General features: G+C 43.2%; 1 protein-coding gene across 1 annotated transcript in view; it reads right to left on the bottom strand.

The window, feature by feature from the left end:
• afg2a (AAA ATPase AFG2A) overlaps positions 1–26,460 on the bottom strand; it is a 109,720-nt gene extending 83,260 nt beyond the window's left edge. The window contains exons 1-11 of the mRNA XM_023393583.2: positions 25,187–26,460; positions 23,859–23,983; positions 23,467–23,624; positions 22,721–22,779; positions 21,927–22,583; positions 21,680–21,809; positions 21,475–21,531; positions 21,117–21,240; positions 18,992–19,093; positions 18,595–18,748; positions 6,145–6,299 (exon numbers count right to left, since the gene is read on the bottom strand). Coding sequence (XP_023249351.1) covers positions 6,145–6,299; positions 18,595–18,748; positions 18,992–19,093; positions 21,117–21,240; positions 21,475–21,531; positions 21,680–21,809; positions 21,927–22,583; positions 22,721–22,779; positions 23,467–23,624; positions 23,859–23,983; positions 25,187–25,361 — 1,896 coding nt within the window. The 5' untranslated portion in view covers positions 25,362–26,460. The remainder of the gene's footprint in view (positions 1–6,144; positions 6,300–18,594; positions 18,749–18,991; positions 19,094–21,116; positions 21,241–21,474; positions 21,532–21,679; positions 21,810–21,926; positions 22,584–22,720; positions 22,780–23,466; positions 23,625–23,858; positions 23,984–25,186) is intronic.
• Between the last annotated feature and the right edge of the window lie 289 nt (positions 26,461–26,749).

The raw sequence follows: 26,749 nt of genomic DNA, 5'->3' as shown, positions 1-26,749 counted from the left end.
GGGGGGGTGAAATATAAAAGCATATTTGGAAGGAGATGGAGGAAGTGGGGGCTCGGGTTGGATCAGGGAGACTCTGGACAGAGTGAGCAACAACAGAGGGAGTCGGCCAATAGCTGTCTGTCTGACAGATGGAAGGAGGGAGGAAGGGAAGAAGGGGGGGAGAGTCCGGCAGTGAACAACCGGAGGAGATAAAGCAGATAAGGACAAACTCTCGTCCAAACCCCTCTCTCATCCTTCCTGTCTCTTTCTTCATCACCCAGCCTCTCCTCCCTCCCATCTTCACTTTTAGCTGCAATCCCTCCATACCTCTTTTCCTCATCCTCTATAACCTCTCCATCTTTTTCTCTCTCTTTGCAAGTCATCGTTATCTCTTTGTTTATCTACCTCAATACCTTCCTCTTCCTCCCTGTATTCGTTTTTTTATCTGCACTTCTTTTTTCCCACACTGGGCTCTATCTCTCTGATTACATTTACATGCACCCAAGAAACCAGGTTACTGTGAGAAATGAGGTTATGCAGGAAGTTGTACCATATAGTAGTCTGGTTACTGTAAAGTGTGTATACACATGTAGCAGCTCAATAATCAGATTTGTCCTCTTCCCTTCAACCTTACTTTATTTTTTTAGAACCTTATTACTTAATTACTTCATAAAGCAACTGCACCATTTTGTCTGTTTGCCGGTCCTGAGCTGAAGACAAAAACTCTGTTGGCTGGAGTTTGACAGATGTTTACCTCTGTAGCCTGCGATCTAGTCATGTGCATACGAACAGAAAAGATTCTCAGGGAGAAATGTAGCTTGGGAAACTGATGCCCAGATCACTGAAACCACAAACCAGGTTTGAGTAGTTGATCCATGGGATATAGATCGCCATCAAACTTGATGTTTGTTTAGTGAATAAAAATGTCCCGGTTCCAGATTCTGAAATGTGAGGATTTGCTGGTTTGCTTTATGATATATTATAAACTGAATGTCGTTGTGGTTTTGGACTGTTGAATGGACAGAAACAAAGCTATCTGAAGATGTCACCAAGCAGATTAAACCTCAGTCGCAGCCCAGGTCACTTACAGTGAGTGCATGTAAATGTTCATCTACCTTCCAACCCACTTCTCTGTTTCTTATCCGTCTTATCTCGTCTTCTTCCTTTCCTCTCTCTCTCTCCCTTCAAAACTGCTGCTCACCTCTCTCTCTTCCCCTCTTTTTCACTTCTTCCTCTCTCTCTCTTTCACATGCTCACCCCCCCTCCCTTACCCTCCCCCCGCTCTCCATCCAGAGGTAACACATCCCAGGCCACCGGCGCCGTCTCCGGGGTACGAAGCACCTAATGGAAACCTGGCGTCTGGCCACATACTGTAAATACCGAACAATTTATGGACAGCGCCGAGCGAGAGAGGGGAAAGGACAGATGGAGGGGAGGGGAGGAGAGGAAGGGAGAGAAAGAAAGAGGAGTGTTGCAGAGATGAGGAGATAGGCCGGAAGCAGGGAAGCGAACCAGAACGCTCATTTGAAGGCCCAGAGAGGAACGAAATGAAATAAAGAGAGTGAGATAAAAGCAACTGTAAAACAGGCTTGTAGACGGAGAAATGGAGGAAGCAGGTGAGCAAGAGAAGATGGGTAAAAAGATAAATCAAGACACATGGAAAAGCAAGTAGAACAAAGACAGAAGAGACACTGTACAAAAAGAGGTTTTGCGTCTGAAGTTAAACTGGTTTTTGGAATAATACTGGTGCCCCAGTTCGGCTGCAAGATGCAAATGTACCGCTACAAATGTCCAGTCTGGCGCTAACAGACGTTTCTCAGGGCTGACCGGCCGCTGTACCGACATCAAAATGCATAAATGTTCCATGAAATGGCATCATCACTTCCTGAATGTGATGCATCTCCTACAGCAACATCAGCCGGGACGTTACACACCGAGTGTATGAGATATCAATTATGGTGTGATGGCTTTATTGGTCGAACTTATTATTTACATCTACGAGTGCAGCACTGAGTCACCGGGGAGGATGTTATGTTTTCCAAGAAATTAGAGTTTTCCAGGAAGTTCAAGTCTCCGCGCTTTGTTCTTACACAGACAAAAATGTACAGAGCTCGACAGTTTCTTCTTGATTCTTTGACTCTTGACCTCAAGGCCTGCTTACTCGCTTGTTCCGGAACTTTCAACCATACCACACGGTCTTCACCAAGAGAGTCAAGCCAGCCAACATGGGCCAGAAGTAGTAAATAGTCGTGCTTAAAATAATAGAAAGTTTGAGTTCCTATAGTCTGCTGATGAAGACAGTGTGATAACAGTTGAAAGCTCCAGAACAAGTAACTTAGTGGACCTTGAGCTGCGTCAGTGGCAATATATACGCTTTATTATTAGTAATATTCAGACTGAACTCGTACTTGGATTTCCGTTCACTTCCATGCGGCTGGTGCACTCAAGGACACTCGACTAGTTGGCTACTGTTGGACTTTATGTTGTAAACATGGCAGAGGACGGATCCTAAGTAAACACAGACAACAGGATGACATCAGTGTAATTTCTTTGTTTAGAACAGTTGCTGTTCAGCCTTGAACATTTCAGTCTCAGAAGCTGACGTTTCCTTGAATGCACCATCATAAACAGCCAAAAACGTCTCTACCTGCAGCTGCAATACTATAAAGTAAATAAACAGTTCAGTTTAATATAACAAATAATAAGATGTACTAAATGTCTACTATTATATACTTTAGCAAGGCTCCACGGTTTGATTTTCGCAGTGAAAGAAGGACATCTGTTGAAGAACCTATAGGCTTTGGAAAATGTTCATCATTATGAAAACTCTACGCTGTCTGTAATCAACAGGCTTAAAACAACACGACAACTGATAATGTACTTCCTGGTGGGTGAAACAGGCCGTCACACGCTGTGCACCAGGTCAGGCTCAACATTTCTATCATATGCAACATGAAGGCTTGTTAGCAGACAAATTCCCATCGTTTCATGGTATATAGTATCATATAGACGAGTAAACGGACCCTAACCCCCCCCCAGGTGTACAATGCGCAGAATGACGTGCAATCTCACCCTGCTAACTGAACCAGATTTAGCAGTGTCGGGGATTTAAAGGCCTCCAGCCTCCGAGTTTACCGACAACATCCTCCGACCTGCCAGTCATCCGAATACAAATCAATCACTTCTTTCCACCAAGGAACCAGATGTGCAATACAACTCTGTGAGGTCTCATCCAACGCCCCCCCACCCCCCCTTTTCTTGCATTTTTTTTGTTCAAGTCTCCGCAGACTTAATGGGAGTCATTGTAAGACACAACAAAACAAAGCATCATTAATTGAAAGGTGCTTTTTTGTCGCGAATGAAGCGCCGGTGGAATTAGAAGGCAATGTTTTGACTCACACTTCACCGTGCCGTGCCCCCCCCCCCCTTCTTCTTCCCTCCCTTCCTTTTTTGTACGAGACCCAGTTATTATCTTTTACTGTTGTTTTCTGAACTTTACAAGGGGCCTCTCAGGCTCTGGCCCTTTGATGGGGTTGAGAGGAGGGTGTGGGGGACTTCTCAGACAAAAAAAAAAAAGAAACTCAAGGGAGACGAGGAGTAGGTTTAAAAGGAGGAATAAATGGGCTTGTTATACAGCTGCCAAATGATAATATTAAAGCCAGACTGCATGGCGGAAGATGATCATTTAAAAGAAGTAATGCTGGTTAAACAAGAAAGATGTCAAAAAGAGGAAGAATGTCTTGTCACAAAACAAACAAAGGATTAAGAATGAACTCTGAATTTATTTACATGTAAATAAAACGTAAATCGAGAGGCGTAATCTGTAAAACTCAAATCTCTAGATACGTGATCTGAGAACGTTTCCGAGGAACTCGAGGCGTGTATTCATCCGGCACCACTGGAAGTTTCTTATATAAAATGGATTAGAAACAAATGTTTGCACTCATGTGGATATAATCAAGTCCGGGGCTCTGCGGCTGGCCTTTCAGCTGAGCTGTGCTAGGGGGATAAAAAAAAAAAAAAAATTCCAAACTCAAACTCACTCCTCTCTCTTGTTTCCAGGAACCGGCCACAAGGACTGAACGTCTCTGGGTGAGCTCAGTGCAGAGTGTTGCAGAGAGGAGAGAGGAGAGGGGAGGTGGGGCAGGCGAGGTGGGTGGGGGTGAAGGGATAGGAAGGACGTTTCTTCTTCTTCTTCTTCTTCTTCTCCTTTTTCTCTTTTTTTTTTTTGGTTGCTGGCAGGAACCGTCAGCGACCCAATCTGCTTTCAATTACCGGTGGAGGATGATGTTAGCCCTCTTCCTGTCCGTTATGTCTTGCACATGCAAACTCCAAAACATCCTGGAGTCTCACCACTGTCCCCTCATCCCTCCCTCCTCCTCCTCCTCCCCCCACCTCCCTCGCTCCCTCTGTCTCCCTCCGTTCGCCGAGAGCAGAGTGATTCATCTTCATTGCAGCGGAGGGTAAAATGGCCACAGGGTCATTTCCACTCTTCCTCAGCCTGACCCCATCGTTTAAGCGCTGGCGATTCAGTGGTCACTGCTCCAAAGAGTGGTTAAGGGATTTTCTGAACGTGCATTAGAAGGGGGGAAAAAGAGGAACCACGGCTGCTGTTGATGAGCTTTTAGTTTTTCTAGTGGTGATAAGTGTTTTGGGGTTATAAATTTGTTTTGTGCTTTAAATGATGCAAAGACTGCGTGATGTAAACCAGTCTCCTTCCTCCCGGGGCGCGTTGCAAGGTTGAATGCAGCTGAGACACAACTAATGCTGATTACAAACACAGGATCCAATACGGATCGTGTCATTAAAGATGATGCTATGAACTCGGCAGGCATGTGAGGGGAAGGTCTCTACAGTCCATGTGTCTCTTAATGATTTTCTTTTTTTTTTTTCCCCTGGCATAATTTCATTCCTGAGTAGTCTATGACATGTAACTCTGAGCTCCAGTTGAAACGGAACCAAATGTTCTTTCTGTTTTGGTTTTTTTTTCTCTTTTGATATCTTTTTCCCTGTTTTTCTACAGCTGGGGACAACGTCTAAACTGAAGCCCACTTACCTTCCCAGTACTTCCTTGAATCGGTCACTTGTGGACCCGAATGCTGTTGCGTGAGTCCTCAAAAAAAAAAACTCTTACGTAACACAAATAAATCTTGATTTCTTTACATGGTCTCCCCATTAAGTTCGGACGTTTATTAGCTATTGCAGCTTTATATCAGCAGTCGGTCTCTGAGGTTCTTCGGATCAGGGCTTGAACCTCGGCTCCAGCCTCACAACTTAAAAAGTCAGCCTGTGTTTTTTGGCTCTTAAACCTTGGAAATCAACTCTCTTCAGACTTCAGATCTGCATCTTTTATTCTATACTTTTCTTATTTTCATTTCTTGTGTTTTTTGTTTGTTTTTTTTTGCCTGTAATTGATCTAATCTGTTGTCACGCTCTAATGTTTAGTCTGGACCCCAGGAGGAGTAGCTAATGTTCTGCATCAGCTAATGGGGATCCCTAATGAAATCATAATGAATCCTAAATCATAATCTTTTATTGTGATCCTCTTAATGATGTCTCCTCTAGAGAGGTGCTAATAAATTTTTCTTACTTGTTTACTTACTTCTTTTGACCAGCTGCATTTCTTTAACTCCTCTTGGCTGACTTAATAAAAAACACAGACAAACTTTGGCAAGATTGAGGAACTCTATCTGTCATTTTCTGGGCCTGGAAAGCATCAATTTTCCAATTTTATGTCTTTTCTTTTGCTCCTTGAACACTAACTGCAGACAGCCCTTCATTCACATTTACGGCCTGTTTCCACTGCAGGAACCATTTCAGGAACGCAGGGAACCTTACCAGCATTTCAACCAGAGGAACCAGGACTAAATGTAGTTATTCTTACATAGTCTGTGGTGCCAAAAAAAGTCCCTGCCCTGGGGGTAGTACTGCATGATGGCCCTGGAGCTACTGGGGCAGAGTTTGCAGTGCGTAACGCCGCTGATTGTTCAAACAAAAAACTTGCATGCTACTACTTGTGTACAGCTCCATTCGTGTAATAAGGAAGCACCAAAGTTCCAACAATGTTAAAACAAGGAAAAGGCATTTTGTAATGTTTACTGAGTTTAAAACAAAGTCATGTTTCTGGCTTTCTGGCTCGTCTAAGAACTGAAGAGTTTGCAGTACCTTGGGAACATCGATAGCAACCTCCCTCATGGCGCTGGGCTTCACAACAGACGTGGCCCACTGGAGGTCCTGCAGAGTGACGGTCACTGTCCCCATCAGCTGCTGGTCTGACGGTGGGTGGGAACCTCCCAGTGCTCGCCTTAGTGCATGCAAACCTGTAGAGAGAGGGTTTACATAAGTTAAGTCTCTCAGTGGATCAGAAGAAGAAAAAATTAACAAAGTTATGGCGTACAAAGAAATAAATATATATCAATGAACCATCGTGACACAGGATGGAACAAAAGTTTAAAAAATGAGTTACACTCCAACAAAAAAAAGGAAAAAGATAACAATGCCACGGTTTAAAGAGATGGAAAGAAGTCATCAGTCTTAACCAAGATTTAAAAAAAAAAAAAAAAAAAAAAAAACAGCTTTCAGTTGTCCCACAAAAGAGAATCAGGCTCAGACGCTACAACAGAAAAGGTGAATCATATAGAAAACAAAAGACTGTGAGTTGAGCCATAAAAAGGGATATAAAAGTGGTGTTTGTTTGCCTAAAGAAGCAGTGCTAGTGTCATTGTGGCTTGAGGGTTTTCATTCCAAACCCACATGCACTCAGTCCAACTTTGTACTCAAAACATTCAGGCTTGTACACGCTGCGATGATACACGCCTAGCGAATGCAAATCTCAAAATGAACGCTAATTCCCCTTTTGACGGTGAAAATAATTGGGCCTGCATTATTTTGGAGAAAGGAGAGTAGGCCGAAGGGAAGGGAAGTGTAATTGAAGCGCTTAGGGTTTGAATACCTTCAGCTCCAGAGACTCCTGCATTTGAACCAAAAGACAGCAAAACAAACATTGACGTGTCAATATCAAGAATGAGCCTTTGTTGAGCCTTGCAAAAAAAAAAAAAGCCTGCACTGCAGATTGATCTGAAGGAGACAGTCTGGGCACAGAAGGCGCTGCAATATGCTGAGGTGATGACTGAGTGCAGACATATGGTGCAACACACACTTCTCGAGCAGAAGGCACAGAAAAATATTTTTATTTATTCACAGGAAAGGTTGTCAAACACGCATGCTCTTCCTGCGTCACGCTCATAAGAGTTACAAAGTGTGAGGACTGACAGCTGGAGCATCTCTAAGCCTTGGATGGATAATAATCTCTGAATCATCAGTACAAAAGATGAGCAACTGCATTAGAAAGTCAAACGTACGAGGCTGTGTGTGTTAAAACATATGGAAAAGAATAATCTACTGAACTTAAATTCTTATTATGTGCATCATTTAAAGATTGGAGCTGAGGATTACACTTTGTGTGGAAGAAGGTTTGTGAAAATCCCATTGGGAAAGTGGTCTCAGACTTTATGACCCCATTGCATGACCTTGTAACATCCAATAATAGTCAATAATTTGCATCTCATATAGGTGGCAGTCAAAGACAAACAGCCTGCTAATAATAATATTTTCTAACATTAACAGCAGCACTTCCATTCAACCATAAAGGAAGCAGGCCATTTCTAAGAGAGAGAATGATTACATCCACATTCAGATTCAATCTTAAAACAAACTTAAATTAAAATGAATAGTTAAAAAAAATAAAAACCACCCAGCACATAAAATATACAAAATATACACACCATTCAGTAAATGCCTGCATCACCACAGCAATTGGAAAACTTTGTTGGCTCCCCTTTAAAAAAGAAATGGCCCACGGTTGAACCTAATTGCTGACCACTGCTTGTTTCTGAGAAACAGCAGTAAAATACTTAGAATTGGCGGCCAGGGAGGAAGTTCATTGAGATTTGTATTTTTATGAAGCCAAATCAGTGAAATCTGGACACGCTGATCATAATGTAAATCTGTAAATGTTTCTCAGAGCATCAGTCAAGTGCACAGGGAATGTTTTTCTGTGTTTTTCTGTTTGTAATTTCCTCCACTTTACATTACTGAATAAGGTCCGCAGGTAGGTCTGGTTGCAATATTGCCTGCAATCATCACTAAATAGGCTGGGAAGAAAGAGTGAGAAAGGGAGAAAAAAAAGAAAAGTAGAGCTACGACAACGCAGAAAACGCCATGTGTACATCAGCTTGCATCCAGCTGTGCAGATTTAACCCCTGCAGGTGGGGAGACAGGTCCTCTCTGAGTGAATTACATGCTAAATGTGGGCAATGATTAGTAGTTGCAAAACCAGCCCACAACCACGTTTCCAAGCCCGGAGTTGGGTAACAGTACATTAGACACACAACCGTTCCCGACGCACATGTGCACACACCGCACAGACGCACACACATAAACTATTGGCTTCCTCTTCTGAGCTTAAGGGGGCGGGGATGTCGGGCGGGAGTTGGGGTGGCGAGGGCTGGAGGGGAACGGACGTGGTCCAGGGCTGGGGGCCAGGGAGCAGACGAGAGGGGATTTACGATCAGACAAGACTGCATCCTGTTTATATTTTCCAGGACCCGTCCGACTAGGCAAGGGACAGACAGACAGACAGACAGAGAGGAAAAGGAGAGGAGGAGAAGGAGAAACACAATTAATGCTAGCAGGTTCGCTTTCTGTGAGCACGCCAAAGCTGAGGTCAATGTGTTCCCCAGGCCCGGCTCTCCGGTGTATGATGTCTTTCTTTCGCTCTTTCACTCTCTATCCCCCGTCCACCCACCCTCCTTCTCACTCTCGATCCCCCAGAGGTCAAAACATCCCATCGTTCCACCTGGCTGCCGCTTCAGCTCTTCATCTGCGTTAATGCTTCAGACCGGAGCTGCTTAGGCTGCACAAAAACATCTGGTCCGAGTGGAAGGGACAAGGCAAGACAGGACAGGATGTGGAAGGAAGCTGGGGCGAGGAGGGAGATGAGGAGCACCAGCCACAACGCCATCTGCACTAACCCCAAACCATCAGCTGCCTGCCCTGCGAAGGTGGAGGCCGCAACCTCCTTCACTGCTGAGAATACGATGGAAGAGGGAGGAGAACCGGAGAAACTGCTGTGTTTAGATCTTGTTTTAAAAGATAAAAGACGCTTTGTACAGCTGAGGAAGCTCTCCAAGAGTAGATTGTTTGATTAAAAAAGGGTAAAAAACCTAAAACCACTTGCTCAAAAATACATGCAACCCAGTAAGAAAGAGGTTCTGCATGCATATGTACTGTAGGCTCCTTTGCAAGGTTGAGATCTGATACTTATACTGCTAATTCAAGTAAAGCCTTTGCATTTTTTGCTTTTTCCATTATGATCTGGGACCGTAAGATGATACCTTATCCCAGTAAGCATACACAGACAGCTAGTTTAAAAGGGTCGGTCAATAGGAAGGCTGAAAAACGCAGCTGACAAATGTTTAATAAATGTTTCACCAAGAATCATCTGAATCTGTCTGGAGTGGATCTAGCACTTTGCCAGCAGTAATGAAAAGCCTTGCAGAGCAACAGCCTGACCAGAGGGGAAACGGGGGGTTCATAAGCCGCAGAACTCTTGAGTCCAGCCTGGACACCCGGAGGGCAGCGGAAACTTGATTCAACGATGTGACTTTAACATTTTGCCTTAGGGATTCTCTCTCTCCTGACTGCTCTTGGCCGACTCCGAGCACACATTTGGTTTAGTTATGAAAACATCCGATGGGAAGGGAGGAGGAAAAAAAAAAAAAAAAGGCAACACAACACAATTTAATCTGAACCTTATGTGGACTCATTTTCCTCTTTCTTTCTCTCTTTTTTTGCAATCCGTCTTTCCAGAATGCTTCGAATTCACCAGAGATCTACAGGGAGTTGAGGGCCCCCTAAATGTACAAGAATGCACATTTGCAAAACATCACACTAGTATCCAAACTAGGTATGGAACAAGAGGAAGAACTCATTTCACAGAGCTGAAGCTGACCGGGCAGAAGGGAGGAGATCGGTTATTTGTGGTTTCTCCAACAGGGATGGTCTTAATTATGTGGGTCCACAGCCGAACTCCCCCCAAATCAAGGCCTTCTCTTCAGGGGTCACATCCGCTGACCCTCACACCAAACTGCCTCCTTCTACTAAAGAATCAAACCCTCGAAATACAAAACATTATAACTCAAAGATACTTCAACTTACGATGACAGCACAAGTAACTTTAAGACATGAATCCTCATATTGGCTTTGACGCAGCCAACATTGAGTTTCAACGAGCGTCAAGAGATCCATGAATCAGCTTCTATCGGTGACCAGGGTTGTCTGCGATCACTGGAAAATGACTTATGTCCCACATTAGAGTATGATCAATGGTTCTACACCAGAAATCTGAACACCCGTAATTCCCACGGAAGCAATGGGCCACTGATATTCCTTGGTAACATAGTCAATCCTTCTGATAAACTCTCAACTCAACACACTAGTAGGAACATCAGTACAGTGTGGCAGTACGATTCACCAGCCCTGCCACAAAGACTACGGAGGCCCTGCACCCATCTCTAGGATCAGGACAAGGGCCGATCCCCGTATTGTTTGATGGATTTGTATTGGCAAAGGGTGCGGCAGCTCATAAACTCATAAACACCCAATTGGGACCAACCAAACCCTCCAACCGCAACAGATCTACAGTAAGGCCTGGATGATAAATCAGCCTGACATGTACAGTATCAGCCAAAGTTATTATCACAGATTTTCTGGTATCAGTATGTATGTCAGCAGATAAGTAAAAACGAAGACAGTACAGAAACGCCTAAGATATGTTTATCTTTATATGTTTATCTTTGAACACGACAAATTTGAAGGATCATTATTTGTCGATTATGACTTCTTCGTTGTCGCATCACAAAGTTTTGATATTTCTGCGGACAATTTCTGAATACGTTCTGTGTGTGTTTCTCTGTGGACTGAGCGCTTCAATGCTTTCACAGTATTAATATAGAAGCTAGACCTGCTTTATAATCAAAAAAGACATGGACATCTCACTTTATACAAGGTGGGGTCTTTAACTTCGAGTGATGAGGTGAAGAAAATGAGGTAGGAAGTTGGGGGGTTAAATTCCAGTAGAAGACTTAAAAAGGTAAAACTCACAGAGCTCCACTGTCAAGACACAGCAGCTCATCACACACAGGGACCAGGAAGTTGTGTCAAAAGAAGTCCATCAGCACCTTTCACATTTCAACAGGGAAGAATCAGGGCTGTGTTTTGCGCTATGTCGCGTTGCGCTGCATCAAACTCCCGTGAGCTCGAGCTGCAGCTCTCCAGCGGCGCTGTCCTCAGATGAATTGCGAAATACTTTGGGCATTACACCATTACAAAACCACAGGAACGTTTTCATTACTCGCCGGGGCTTCCGGAAGACTCTTTGCACCTGTATTTACAATACCCAACATCTGTTCCCGGAGCTGAAACACCGCAATAATATGTGCTCTTAAAGTGCGCGCACACAAACACACAGAGATGACAGACAAATACACGTGCTCACACACACTCAAAAACATGCAGAAAATGTGTGCAGGCATACATACACACACATATGGTAAATGCTAAAGAACACACACACACACACACACAAAGTCACACACAGCTGTCACTGGGTAAAGGTAAGTGCCGGGGTTAAGGAGTACAAGCAGCACATTTCCGGATTTTATAAACAGAGGCCTCAAATAAACTTCACATGCTGATCCGACTGATATTTATGTGACCCGTCCTGAAATTCCTGAAGTGTCTTTAAAAGGACAGATGAGTTGGGTAAAGCACTTTATAAGGAAAGGCAAGGCTGTAAACATCAGCGAGCATTTAGCAGTGTTTGGCCCATTTAGTCTTGCACAGCACAATTTATGTCAAACACACAAAACACAGCTCATTTTTGCCGCCGTTTTTCCCCCTCGTTTCTACACAACGGAGGAACCTCTAGTACTTGTTTCCTGCGTCTGTCGGCCAGGAAGATCAATGGGTTTGGGTTAAAAAACACTCAAGCACCGACTATTTAGGTTTGGGGGATTTTCGCTAAGCGTGTTAGCCAAATCACTTTGCACATTTTACCAAGTAAATCATTTAGGCCGTTTAGTCTAAGTTGGAGAAGTGGATGCTAAATATCGAGCCTGATCTTTCTGAATAACAGGCTAACCAAAAAGCTTTCAGCGGACGCAGTGCAGAGTTGTGTGTTTATTATTCTACATAATCAATTTTACTGGCTCTTTTTGTTCCAGTGGGCTTCCCCTGTTTAGAGAGGCTTGTAAACAGTGTGTCCGGATGTGGCACAAACCAAACACGCACGCACCCGCGTACAAACTCGAACAAACATGTGCACTCACACACACAATTTACACTGTTTAGACTGTGGAAATGAGTCATCTGCTAGCACCAGGATCAGTTGAACGCCAACAGGACGACAGAGAGACGCCCCGGAGTCCGTGAGGCTCCACATGACAGCCTCCAATAGCCACACAAAAACACCTAGAGGGATTCAATATGTCAAGCTGTTTTGTACAATCTGTGCTGAGCTGGGAGCAGGGTCAACGCAACGTTTGGCGAAATCAGCGCCTGTGTGGTTGTATCGGAGGAAATCTTTTCAGGGATCTTGTGCAAATATATAAATACAACCTTTGAATCAGCACATCACCCTGTTTGCCCATTTCATTTCTTCTTCTACACTTCCAAATACAGTACACAAAATAGATTCACAGGTTCTGCAACAGCCAGCTGTGGCTTTGTCTTTCTACAATGTTTTAAACTGATCCTACTCTGCAAATTCCAACATAATTTGGTTTTTGACCACAAAAAGGAAACATTTTCAACTTAACGTTGTCCACTACTTTAGAGGCCTTGGTGAGGTAAAATTATCTAGTGTTTCATAAGAAAAATGCTTCATTAGTGGAAAATCAGAAAAAAATCATTTGTGTAGCAGCAACATTTTTCCTTCTGTCTTATCCTTTTAATCATCCCATGGCCGATCAGATTTATGTTGGGACCTCCTGATGGGTCCCGGCCCCCAGGCAGGGAACCACTGGAACCACTGATCCAACACAGATCTCTTGTCTCAAGCTACTACTTTTTATTTAGTTCATTTTATTTATGTTTCTTTCTGATTAAATTACTGTATTTTGTACTGGGACTTCCTTGTTTGTAGACGGTTTGGTTTATTGTACAGATAAGTTTATTGGAAAAAGTCTTATAAAGATATGAAGGGCACGAAGTCTATGTGGTGTTTTTAAAAACAAAAAGCCAAAATGTTGGGTCTTTCCTTTCTTATGCCGATTATGCCGAGTCTTTTACAGCCTCTATTCAACATCAAATATTAAATATTTAGTTTTATATTTTCCTTTCTTTATACAGAATTCTAACTCACACATGGAGCCACGATGCTGCAGTTCTGCACGTAATAATCAATAAAACATGGGCCTTCTACAATGGCTCTATCCATGTCAGCCTATGTAGTAACAGTGTTCGTGCTGAAACACGTCTGACATGAAGCCCAGGCAGAATGACGTGACGGGGAGCTACATCAGGTACAACAGGAACGCTGCTGCTGGCGTGCAGGCTGCGACTAACACAGTCCAGTAGATCGTCTTAGTGTGTACATAAATCTGTCAACCTGCAGGAAACAATGACGAAAGCCATGTTCAGACACACTGACTGAGACAGAAGACGGTGAGTCGATGCGGAGGAGTGAGTTTGATTGAAAGTCAGTATCCACAACTGCAAACTGTTGAGGGTTGTTTGTCTCCTAAACTTGTCAAATCCTGACGCAAAACTTAGAAAGATTCAAATAGAAAAAAAAAAATCCCTATGTCGTTAAATTTAAAAGAAAAATTTTAAAGAAACCATTGAAGTTGCATCAGTTCAGTAACCAGCTTTGATCTGTTGTTACGTTGCTGTTAAAATTCAGATCAGTATCTAAACTGCAGTGAGTCTATCCACACTCCCTGCTGACAATACATTCACTGCTATCACCCCAGCTTGGCTGTTTACCCCCTCAGCAATATAACATTTGCCCACTAGAGGTCACCATTTAGGGTTACTGCAGTTCAGACCTTTCCTCCTGCAGCAGAGAACAGTGAAGAAGCAACAAGGGAAGGTAATTATGTACTTTAACTTTTGAGATACTTCAAATAAATAATTAATCATAAAGTTATGAGTCTTTATTTTGAATGCAAGACAATGAGACGAATCTGAATGAAGAGCGTGAATCACAAGCTGCCACATCCTCAGCCACCAGATTTGTTTTAGTTTTAGAGTGGAGCTTTACAGGAGGAAGTCGGTGAATAATAAATACATATAAAAAACAGTACTGAAGTTATAACAGGAGAAGATGCTGAAAAGGAGGGTTCACCCACGTCCCATTCACGGCTGCTAAAAGGCGTTTAAAAAGCCCATAGCTGAAGGAATAAAAGGCCTCAAATACCTGTTAGTGCCACCTGCAGGGAGGTAAAACCTCTGCACTGATGGAAGCAAATAAACTGAACGCGCAGAGGGTGCTGGGACTCCAGTTAATAGACCTAACCAGTTCCGCATTTCTCTGGCTTGCATGTTGAAGGCATATCTTCAGAGGATCGGAGAATCTGGCCCAAGAAGAACTGAAAATTTTTTATTGTTTTAAACTGGCGTCAGGGTTTTCTGTCAGTTTCTACCATATTTTTTAAAGATATATTGCAAGAAAAGCTGCATGAGTACAGAGTGGGTGTGTTTCTATCTAAAAGAGTCGGGCAAACATGATGGTGCATTCTTAATAATGAGACGCATTCCTGTTTTTTCTCTCCAGGTTTAAAAATCCTTCCTTTCATTAAGGGATCACGGTGTTCAACCTGGATTCCCTCGGTCAGTGCATATGATGTAAAGCACAGATTTTCTTAATAATTTGGGTGCTCAGCGGAGGCTTAAAAGGGATTTGAGGTGACCTCGATGAAACAGACTTTAATAGATCGGGTATGAGTGCGCTCTTGCATTACATTACATTTCGAAAACTGGCCGATCCGTGATCAACTGTAATTAAAGTGCTGATTATATAACACATCTGTCGTCAAGAAGTTGTTTCGGGGCTCGGTACAACCCGGACTGGACAAACAAAAACTTCCCTAATGACATCAAGATTTCCATCCATTCTTTTGCGTGCACACAAACAGGCTCAAGAAGAGAAGAAACGCACACACAGAAAACAGCCACTTGGCCTTGTCATCCTTCCCTCTGCCCTTCTCCAGAGATGAAGAATTGATTTAAATAGTCTCTGATCTATAAGCAGGTTGGTATTGTACTAAAGGCAGGATGTGAAACTCCCACCGCAATGTGCTTTCGTGTATGTGCTGCTTCGTGCGTATGCGTGCATGCTTCTCTGCAGCTGTGCAAGGTGGGGATCTAGTGCGTGACCTTAGTGCGTCGCAGCCGTCGCAATACAGTTCCCCCCCGTTTTCTTTTTGTTTTTTTTTTCAGGAAGCGGTGCGTCGGAGCGTACGCTCCCGCAGCAGCTCATTGTTACCTGAGCAGCAGAAGGAAACAACTGCAGTTCCTACTCGGTGTGTTTTTGTGCCTTTTTCGGCTTTTGTTCCTTTCAATGAAAGCAAAGGAGGAAAAAACACATCAACTTGTGGGCACATGTGTTTGTTGTGTGGCTGCATGTGTCTGTTTGTGTGGTGGTGGTGGGGGAGAGGGGGCCTGGTGAGGGTGGATCCTTTACCCATGATCAAACTCTCTCACACACACACACACACACACACACACACACACACACAGGCAGTCAGTAACACGTTGTCTCAAACTTCTATTTACATCTATTCATCTTTGTTTTACACCTTCTATCAACAAAAGGATCAAATGATTCTGTGCACGTGAAACGGTGCTCGTAATGTTATAATTATCACCCGACTCTGCAGATCTACAGAGCATTTCCAAGTCTTTCCGCTCACTGTTTTGTTTTTTATGTTGTGTTTCACTCTCACTGCTCTCACAGTGCTAAAAAAAAAAAAAAAAAAAAAAAACCCCTGCTGTGCACCACCTGCTCAGCACCAAACAGCCGACACGGTTAGCGACTCGCTGGTGAGAAGACACGAGCGCACGACGCCGACTGTCTCAATTCCAGCTGTGAAAGTGCAACATGTTTAAAATCTTAATCAAACTGACGATTACAGGCATTTGTTTATTAATCATACTACTCCAATTTCTTGCCAATTATTGTATTACATTAGAGTAAACCAAACTACACTACAGCTACAGTTTCCCATCATACGAGCCGAGTTCACAGTGCTGTGGTGTGTGTTGAATTAGCATTTGGAAAAAAAGAAAAGGCAGAAAAAAATAAAAGAAAAAAATCAGTTGGAATGATAATTTATTTGCGTTTGCATTTTATTTTCATAGAAAAAAATATCTAAAAATGATGATGTGATTTGTGCGGGGGCTTGTAACAAACAATCACGTGTCTTTGTGTCTGGAGAATATGATTTGCAGGCCGGAGGCATCTCTGTAGCACCACAGTGTTTTTATTTATGGTCTGTAGTGACACATTTAACCATCATCAAAAACAAAGTGCTGCTCCTGTGATCTGGATGTTGCAGTCTACTTTAATTAATTGTTGTAAAGAGTTTTTCTTTTTTCTTTTTTAAACTAATATTGGATTTTTAGCTAGATAATCACAGTATTGCTGGTAACAATTACTGCTCTGTTGTATATGTATTGGAAGTTAAAGTCCATAGTTGCTAACAGTTGCATATTTAGATAAACATTATGAGGTTTGTTGCCTAAATCTTTGTTTAGCCAACTCCTCTCAAGCCACAGCTACAGTTGTGTTTCTGTGGGAAAGAGACGTTTCATTACATATCAGAATATTCACTTTCTTTTACATCGCTCCTGACCTGTTGTTCAGACGTCTCGTCATCTTGTTCGGTGAGAGATATTTGTCATTTGTTATATATGATATAGCTGGTTTAATGGCTAGGCTAAAATAAAGAGGTTAATGTTAGTCTGCTAGCTGAAATGTGAGATAGATACGTGAGACCGACATGACATGTGGATGCCAGTAGATTTGACACTCACTTCCTGAGCCTTTATAGCTCTATTTGTGTTCTATTTCACTTCAGTTTGCATTTTATTTGCACTTTATTTCACGATTGAAAGAGCCTACAGACAGAAGTAAAGACAGAACAAAGCCTTGAATGAATTCTGAATCTGTTGGTTCTCCTGTGGTGTTCTTGCGAGAGCCTGTGTTTGTCTAGTGATTTGGGTTTGGAGATTTTTGGGGGAAGCGAGCAAACGAGTCCAACGGGGTTGGGGAGGTTGTTGTCTCCCTGCGGGGCGTGAGGAGGTTTCTCAGAAAACACTGCCAGTCACGTCTGGCCCTCTGCGGACAGTAAATCACGCTCTTCGCCGGATTGCTTCCGCACAGCAGCCCCAGCTCCCTCCTCAGCTGGAAATGCAATACGCCACGTACCCCAGGCGCCGGGACCACCCAGGAGGCACATGGGGTCACACACACACACGCACACACACACACACACACGCACACAGAAAAACAACTGTGCATGTGCTCGTACGATCACACACACACACCCACACCCACAATCAAGCACATGTATAAGCCAATATGTTAGTCCTCGGGATGTGAGGTGGATTGGTTTGTGGCGGCAGGGGTGAGGGGGCAGAGGAATTTCACAACAAGTGGTGGTTTCACTGGTTTCTCTCACTGGGATCTGAATACCACAGAAACTCCCAACTTCCTCTTTGGCACATATCAAAGGCTGTTTGACCCTCTGTGTTCAGAGGGGCTGCAGACTCGTCGGACTCCAAGAAAACATCGATAAATAATTTTTAGAAACTAATTTAGGAAGAAATAAAGTACTAGGAATTGTGGTTTGGGCGACGTCCTAAAGGCAGAGGTGGGGGTCGAGAGACAGAGAGGGAAAATAATATGAGGGCTAAAATCCTAATGCTCAATAACAAACTGCTATTCGTATGCCATTTGTTTGTTGGTTGAATGCCTGAGCCCGTGAGGCAAACCGAAATACTAAAAAGAAATGGTGAGTCAACATTTTTCGGCGAGTTGCCATGTGCAACTTTATTTTCCCAAATGATGCTGGTTTCGGGAAGAGCAGAGAGGCAGTGGATGTAAAGAGCAGCAGTGATGTTTCACAACTGCTCTGCGGAGCTGTGGAAGTTTTTTCTTAGTTTCGGTTCACAGCCTATAGCTGAGCGTCTAGTGACAGTATTTGTCACAGTGATTAAATCCATTACTAAAGACATGATGTATTCAGGGAACTTGTTACCGTTCCTTCAGCGGGCACTCAGAAGGAAGATCCTTGTAACTAACTGAATATCTATGATAATCCATGTCACTTTTCTTGTCTCATTGTATGTGATGGAGCCCAGAGGAGAAGGAAAATGAAGGAGAAGATTGTCGAAAAACACCACAAACCATATTAAAACCCAGACCACATGGCACCCAGCCTCACCAATCCAAAACATTTTGGGTATCATCAGCTTCCTACAACTCGGAGACATGTTTTTCTTTTTAAAAAATCCCAAAAGCCTTTTGACAGTAGGACAGTGTTGACTCGCCTGCTTCTTTGCAAACAGCTGCGAGGTCTGCTCCTACGTATCCATGAGCGGCATCCGCCAGCTGCGTCAGCTCCTCGCCGGTGGCGCTGCACGGCACCGAACTCAGCTGCTTCTGCAAAATGTCTGCACGCTCCGCTGCACCAGGAACTCCCACCTGCCAAAAATGGAAAACAGCAGAACAGAATGTTTTATTTACACGTTGAGTGACTGCGGCGGAGCCTCTTCGAGGAACTTGAGTAGATCACGACTCACGACAAAGATCTTTTTCAGCATCGTGATCGTTGTTCTCAACGATCGTAAACAGACAATATCTTGAATGAACCTTAACTTCTCAAATTCAGGACTGTGTTTCTCAGTATTAGACCATTCACCACCCACTTCCGCTTACAGTACGCACCTCCAGCTCCTTGTCAAAGCGCCCTGGTCGACGCAGGGCGGGGTCGAGGGCATGGGGCCGGTTTGTGGCCCCCAGGACCAGCAGCTGACCTGAGTGACCCTCCTGAAAAGGAAAGAGAGCAGAGATCGCTTTAAAACACAGATACCGAATTAACTGTCCATCTCCCGCTCCATCCTACCCTCGCTGGTGAACAAGAGCCCGAGACACTTCCACCGTTTCCTGGCAGAGACGGATCGGTGCGGCACCAGCAGTAAAAAAGGACGTCGTACCGGACTGTTGTGGTGAAGAGGGAGTTGAGCTCTCGATTGTCATTCCAACCTTAACCTATGGTCATGAGCTTTGGGTGGTGACCAAAAGAATGAGACTGCGGATACAGGCGGCTGATATGAGGTTAAGCTCAGCCTTAGAGCGACCAGACCAGACCCAGATAAGAGGTAGAAAATGGATGGAGGGATTAACGCACAGCATATAGAGTAATCTATATTAATGTTTTTTGTCTTTTCTTATTCTTGCAGCTCATGAAACAGAATCTGTATCTACTGATTTACTTTGAGAGGCTTTGATATGTGACTTTAAAGCTGCTCCAGGCGACACAATGAACTTTCCACTTTTAATGGTAACTATTGGAGTTCAGTTGTTTGCCCAATGACACAGCTGCTGCAGCTCACAAGTGTAAAAATAACAGATGAGCGATACAGACGGGTACAACTACGTCTCAGCCAAATCTGCTGTTCTGGCTGAGACGTACACCAGGAATTATACATATTAAAACAGCCTTGTATTTACTGTAACTTCGTGACGACGCATTTGTGACTCCAACCCCCTGTTCAGCGTTTCGTGTGCTTAAGAAGTTTGGTTATTTTTTAAATCCTCTGTGGATTTTCGACCTGGGTCTGATGCTAAACGCCACTGGTTTCCTGTGGTGGTCTGCCTGCAAGATGAGAAATATTTTTTTTCCACCTTTCAGGCAGAACAGAAACACAAATAAATTACAGCGCAAGTAAGAATGCTGTGGAGCAGGAAGTGCTTTCTCTGCATTCCACGAACCAATCAGTGCCGATGACCTTGAATCCTCTAGTCTGGAAAACATACAGGAGCGGGGGGGGGGCACGCTGGGAGTTGATGTATCTGTGTAATATCACCAACCGTAAACGAGGGCTCGCTGCACGGGGACTTTGCTGATAAAGTTATGGCAAATTGGCAGGTCATGGCGAACTTGGATGATTTCTTTCCCAGGCTCCTATTGGGCGTGTGTATGTGTGTGTATGTGTGTGTGTGTGTGTGTGTGTGTGTGTGTGTGTGTGGGGGGGGGGGTGATCTTCTTTTTTCTCATCAGGCACTCAAAGAGCGTTCGGCGGATGAACGACACCCCGGAGATACAACCCACGGTGTGTGTGAAGGGCGTCCAGCACGCAGAGATGGTTTCTGCATGACAGTCTGCGTTTCCAATGAGGACATTTCCTGACAGAGCCTCGTTCTGAAGTCTGTGCGTTGAACAAGCAGCTGTCGGTCAGTGTAACACAGCGATAATCATTCTGATGCAAAAAACACTGTTGGGGAGGAATACGTATAAACGCAGTTTTCAAGATGTAAGCTGAGGCGGAGACATTTTCCCCGAGCATCATTTGAAAAATCATTTTCACCAGAGAAGACGCGGGTTTAGACGGAGTAACAGGAACACTTATATAAACATGGAAGAGAGATCCAATTATAGAATAGATAATAATAATAATAATAATAAAATAATAATTACGATAGTAATAATAATATTATCAGTTAAATTCATCTTTAACTTTCTTTTGTCTCTTTTTGGGGAAATGAATTTGACTCAAATACAAGTGTAGGGAGGTGGAGAGAGTCTGTGACCATAACTATACAAAAGTGTACAAAAAGAACAATTACACTTAAAGGTCTCGTACTGGTTAAAGTCTTTGTTGATTATAAAGCAGGTTTAGCTTCTATATTAATACTGTGAAAGCATCAAAGCGCTCAGTCCACAGAGAAATACATTGATGTAGTGCATGTGCAAAGAAAAGGTTATAGAATTAAAAAAAGAGCTGCCATTATTTTAACCTAAGAGTCAGCACTCTGTCAGAATGTATTAGGTAAGGGGTGCGGGACTTACTGAACCGATCCCGTCCATCAGAGTCAGGAGAGAAGTGACGACTCGTTTCTCCACCTCATTCTGCGCTCCCTCTCTCTTTGGGCACAAAGCATCCAGCTCATCAATAAAGATTATCGCAGGTCGCCTATCAAACCAAGAAAGGATGTAAGACATGTTAAATACCAACACTCTGAACAGTCTTTATAAAGCGGCCAAAAAGACCAACAAGACGGGAACAACCAAAATCATAGAGGTGATGCTGACAAATTCTCAACTCCACATTTTAAGACTTTAGATGACAGATCCAATTTCATTAGCTTGTGCTTGATGTTTGGATTTATATATGGGCATGGTCAGCTGGATGAATGACAAACTTTACCTCTGAGAAGCTTCAGTAAATATCTGTCTCAGCCTCGCTTCCGTTTCACCGTAGAATCTGCAAAAAACAAATCAATATAATAATACACACACATATATACATATATCTTTAAGTGAATGAACTGACTCTGTTAATTCTGTGCATTTTACTAAGCACTGACATACTGGGGCAGAAAAAGTTTTTGAGCCACACGGTGTGATCGTACTTGCTCATGATCTCTGGGCCGTTGATCACCGTCATGTGAGCTCCGACCTCGTTGGCTATGGCACGTCCAATCATAGTCTTCCCTGTGCCCGGGGGACCATACAGGAGAACTCCTCGGGGAGGTGGGATCCCTGCATTGATAACACCTCACGATTAGATCTTTGTTAAATGCAGTGTTAGATTATCTCCTTACATTATGGTTCTGTTTTAATGTCTGATGTGAAATGACATTGAGCTACCTGACCTACCATAGTTGCGGAACAGCTCTGGGTGTTTCAGAGGAAGCTCAATGGTCTCTCTGATGACATCCAGCTGGCTGCAGAGCCCACCAATCATGCTGTATGTGACCTTTGACCTTTTAGCCTCCGCATCTGGATCCTGCGGCCCTGCTCTCTCTCTGAAACTGACTTTAGTGGAGCAGGAGAGGCAGTAGAAGGTGTCAGTACTCAAAGCACCACCAGGTGGAGCTGTGGGGATTTTCTCTGTCTGCTCTGATTTGAGTGAGCTCTCCAGACTGACAGCATCCTGCTCTGACCCTGCAGGAGGATTCTGGGAGTTGTAGGAGGGACTGCAGGGAGAGGGGAGTGAGGAGAGGGAAAGGAGCTGGATCGGTCGCCGTGGGGTGCTGGCTGCAGGACCAGGCTCTCCAGGCGTGCCTGGTGTCCCATCAACACTGCTGTCATCCACTGTGAGCATGCTGAGCTGCAGGGAGAGGTCGGCTGACGTGGAGTCCAGCACAGAGTTCATCACAGAGGACTCCTCAGTGTCAGGACCTAGTCCTGGGGGAGGAGCTGGTCTCTGGAGGGTGACACCATCCTCCCCTCTTATGGTTTCGACCCGGAGACTGCATGAGCGGCCAAAGTAGGTCAGGAACAGGACATTTCCTGGCAGAACGATGTTCCCAACTGGCACGAGAGGAACAAACCACGAGCATTATTCCAGCAGTAAAGGCAACACAATAAAAAAAAAAATTCACAGTATTCTTCTCTTTTTTCCGCAGTAGAGTAAGTGTTCAGGCCTAACACGTGCAAAACTGACTTACCTGATGATCTCAAGAGGAAGTTCTTGAACTCATCTGTCTCTAGAGTGTCGTCTTTGGACCTGAACAAAGGTTATATGTGAGAATAAACTACACACATTTTGCATAATCTCTTTTACAGGAGTGTCCTGGTTCAAATAGCAGCGCCACACAGAACATAAAACGTAGGTTACAGAAACATAATATTGACTTATGATGACTTATGTAATATGTGTGTCTAATAAATGTACCCCAAAATGTGATATAAGACAGATGCACTGTCGATTAAGAGATGTATTAAATGCATGAATAGAATATAAAGAATACTAACTGACTACTGACATTTGAACTGTAGCTGCCACATACAGCCAGCAGGTGGCAGCATTACCTTGAAATACAAAATAAAATGTAAGCCAAAGACCTCTGAGTCTGTGTCGTAAGGTTTTTCATAAAAGATATAAAATGATTTTTTAATGCCCACTAGTTTCTTGCTATAACGACATATCAACTTGACTTATACCATATTATTAGAAGAAAAATTACCTTTAACAAAATACGCTGGTTTTGTGAAGTTACAAAAAGGTTTTCTGATATAATAAGATAAAGTGATATGTTGTTGCAACTAGAAAAGTTTCTTGTAAAGATTGAATAATCTGGTATCTAGGAATAACAAGAAAATAAGTAAAACATGATTCAAACTGTAAAAAAAAAAAAAACGTAATGTTATCTATTATTTATAATATGGAGCGCGAGAACCTGATGATCCTTACCTGTTGCATAAAACCACCTCGTCAGCCTGAAGCACAGGACCGGTTATCGGTTGCAGCGTCACCTCGTCCCCCGACTTCACTCTCAGGTTGGTCTGGCCATGTTTCTGAAGACCAACTTTTCCACCTGGAAAGGGGGCGACGGGCCATCCCAAACACACCTGTAAGACAGGTGATACATCAAAAAGCTTCAGAGCTGAAACTTATTTACAGGCGGCTAAAGGTCAGGAAGGTGACATCCTGAGAAGAGAAACCACCAATAAACTAAAGATTTATAACACAAAACAAAACATTACTCATCTAATGTTAGTCAGTGCAGCTTTAAAATAACAATAAAACTGTTAATAAAATGTCGGACATCCAGAGAGGGGAGATGAAGGGGGGGCGGGGGGCACCTCTTGTTGTCCTGTGGGACTCGTCAGTAGGACCGGTCTCCCGATGCACACACTGGCTGACTTCATTGAATTGAGGCTCATTTGGGCTAAAGTTGATCTGCAGGTTTTGGGTGTTTTGTCATCAGCTGTGAATAAAATCAACAAAATAATTTAATTCCTTCACAGAAGTAAAGTAAGTCCCACATTCAGGCTAAGCAGCCAATCTGTCATAGGAACACTGAAAGAGGATTTTTTGTTTTCATACTGGCCGTCAGGAGATCGTTTCCTAATGTGCTTTCAATGTAAGTGATGGGGGCAAAATCCAGTTCATCCACATTTTAATGTTCAGATGAAGCTAATTCAATACTTCAGCAGTTAGTTAGCCAAATCAAGCAGATATCTTCCAATTAAGTATCGTACGTAAGTACTATTTTGAGGTACTTTATTTATTTTATTTATGTATTTATTTACTGTATTTGAGTTAGAGATACAAGTTGTATTTAAAATACAACAAATTGTTGAATATTAAACCTGTGGTGACCAAACCTTCTGAGTTTTTACAGCTTATATACAAATCTGTGTCCAGTAAAGGCCCCTTGTCACATTTTATTTATCTATGAGTAGTCAGCAGGTACACCAAAGAGACATTTCCCCTCCAAACGTATCAGATAGTTTCATTTAAATAAGTGTTTGACGCCCTGAGAGGTAAAATTAACCAATAATTCAATCATTAGAGAAAAAAGTCCAACAACTGAAAAGAGATTTGTGCACCTGGACTTTGTGTTTTCCTCCTGGTTCTCCTATTAAATCAACTCACAGTCTTTTTTAATCTGTTGACCCTTTTTCGAAACCTAGGTTGGGAACCACTGTATCAGATTAGCAGACATATCAAAAGTATCTGTACTGCAGGAAAAGCTGACATCATTATTATTTTCACAGTGATGCATCAGTGTGTTGTGTAAGCAGCATTTTACTGTTGCAGCTGCTCGAAGCAGAGCTGGAGTATTTCTTCATGGTGGTATTGGTTCTTTTACTAAATAAAGATACTTCCTACATTACGGGTTACAGTCTGTTTGATGTAACATTTCCTCTTTGTGTTTCAAAGGGGTAATTTATCACTAAAAGGACTGTCACTCTGGAAGATATCATTTTTATTTGTCTGTCACACTGTGTGGGTGAACATCCTCAAAAGCTGAAAGCCACTTTTAGCCTCAGTGTTTCATGTTCAGTCCAATCTGCTGGAGTCCAAGAGATAAAACAGCAGCAGAGCATCCAACAGAATCACAAGGACAGAGCTTCCGTATTCAAGCACATCTATGTGATACAGCTGACTGGTGCGTCAGTCTTACCTTTCTCTATGAAATCAGTGACAGTGAATGAGTTGCTGTTTGAACTTTTGCTGTTCCCTCCGTCGTGTCCAGATGTTTGCAGGTTGGGGGAGTCATTTGAGCCCTCCTTCAGTACTACCGAGCCATCTCCTTCACTCGCTTTTTTCGATTTGCTTTTATTTTTCTTTGAAGACATTTTAAATGTGAAAATATTCTCCACGTGAAACTGCAAACATGTGTAAACACGGAGCAACTTCCTGGTTGGTTGTTTGGCCCCGCCCCCTTTACCGTAAACCCCGGAATCTTTGTCAGAAAATTACTTCAGGTGACTATTTTGTATCGATTCCATTTTCCTATCGTCGTTTTTCTACGAGATTCGATTTCTAACAATTAATAAAATGTTTTTGCATCGAAAACTAAACTAAAATAGCCTCGAGAAAAAAAAGCAAAACCCCATTGAAAAAATCATATAATTTTAGTTTTTCTTTGTTACAGGCTCGCAGAAAGACTCAATTTAATAAGATTAAAAGTACGGAAAACATCATTAATACACAGACTTAAATTCGGCATATAGCTAATATGCCACGCATCGCATTTTTCATGGTTTTCAACGGCTTATTTGGATTACTTGTTAGCTTTTCTTCGCGCCAGATGACATATTGAAGAAAACCCGCCAAAGCCACAGCCAACAGTGTTAAAACTATTATACACGTTATTGGCACCTGGGTAAAAGGGTTAATTTGTAGATTTGTCGGCCGAATTTAACATCAGACCTCAGTGAGTCTTCTAGGACTAACGTTAGCCTTGGTATGTTACCGAGGTAGTAATGATTAGATAAAATTGTCGGATGTGTGAATGGAGTTCGTCACATCCGCTTGTCTGTCCCTGCTGCTTGTAGCTAGCTAATCCTCCATGAGCTATGTTAGCAGGTCATTACGGTATTTATGCAACTTCCAGGGCGGACTTTTACGTAACCGTACTACGCTGTGCGCATATGCCGGTTGGAAACTGAACAAACTCTACCTTTGAAACGGTTTTTTAAATTATCTTCTTTTCTTTTTTTTTAAACATGGCTGCCCGTGGCTTTGTTTACAAACTTATACCGCTGGTGAGAGGAGGGCTCCGCGGCAGGACGTCTTGTCCCGCACGTATACCTGTCCGTGCGTTTTCGTGCACAGCAAGTCGTTCCCAGTTACACAGCGTGGAGGGGACCGGCGGTCCTCTGGCGGGGAAGGTGGACCGATTCGGTGGAGTCACGGTGAACCTGGCTGACATCGGTTTACCGGCTGACATCAGCGAATGTTTATTTAGCACATTACTGCAAGGTTTGTTGTATTAAAGTCTGCTGTGTGTGAGTGTGTGTGTGTGTGTGTTTGTGTGTATGTGTGTGTGTGTTGTATTGGAGTTTCTGAGGGATGCTGAGAGGAGGTGTCATCTTTGCCTTCTCCCCTTCTCTCTTCTCTTCCTCGCTGTGAAATTCGACCTTGTTGTTGTGCTGTTTTAACCAAACAAACACTGACCATTGCTGCGTCCTGTGTCGGGTGAGGAGGAGGAGGAGGAGGAGGAGGAGGAGGAGGAGGAGGA

Source organism: Seriola lalandi, unplaced genomic scaffold, assembly GCF_002814215.2.
Source record: "Seriola lalandi dorsalis isolate HSWRI2012SDOR001 ecotype SW California unplaced genomic scaffold, Sedor1 jcf7180002054940, whole genome shotgun sequence".
NCBI lineage: Eukaryota > Metazoa > Chordata > Actinopteri > Carangiformes > Carangidae > Seriola > Seriola lalandi.
Note: the sequence above shows the minus strand (reverse complement) of the source record. Positions and strands in the feature narration are given on the sequence as shown.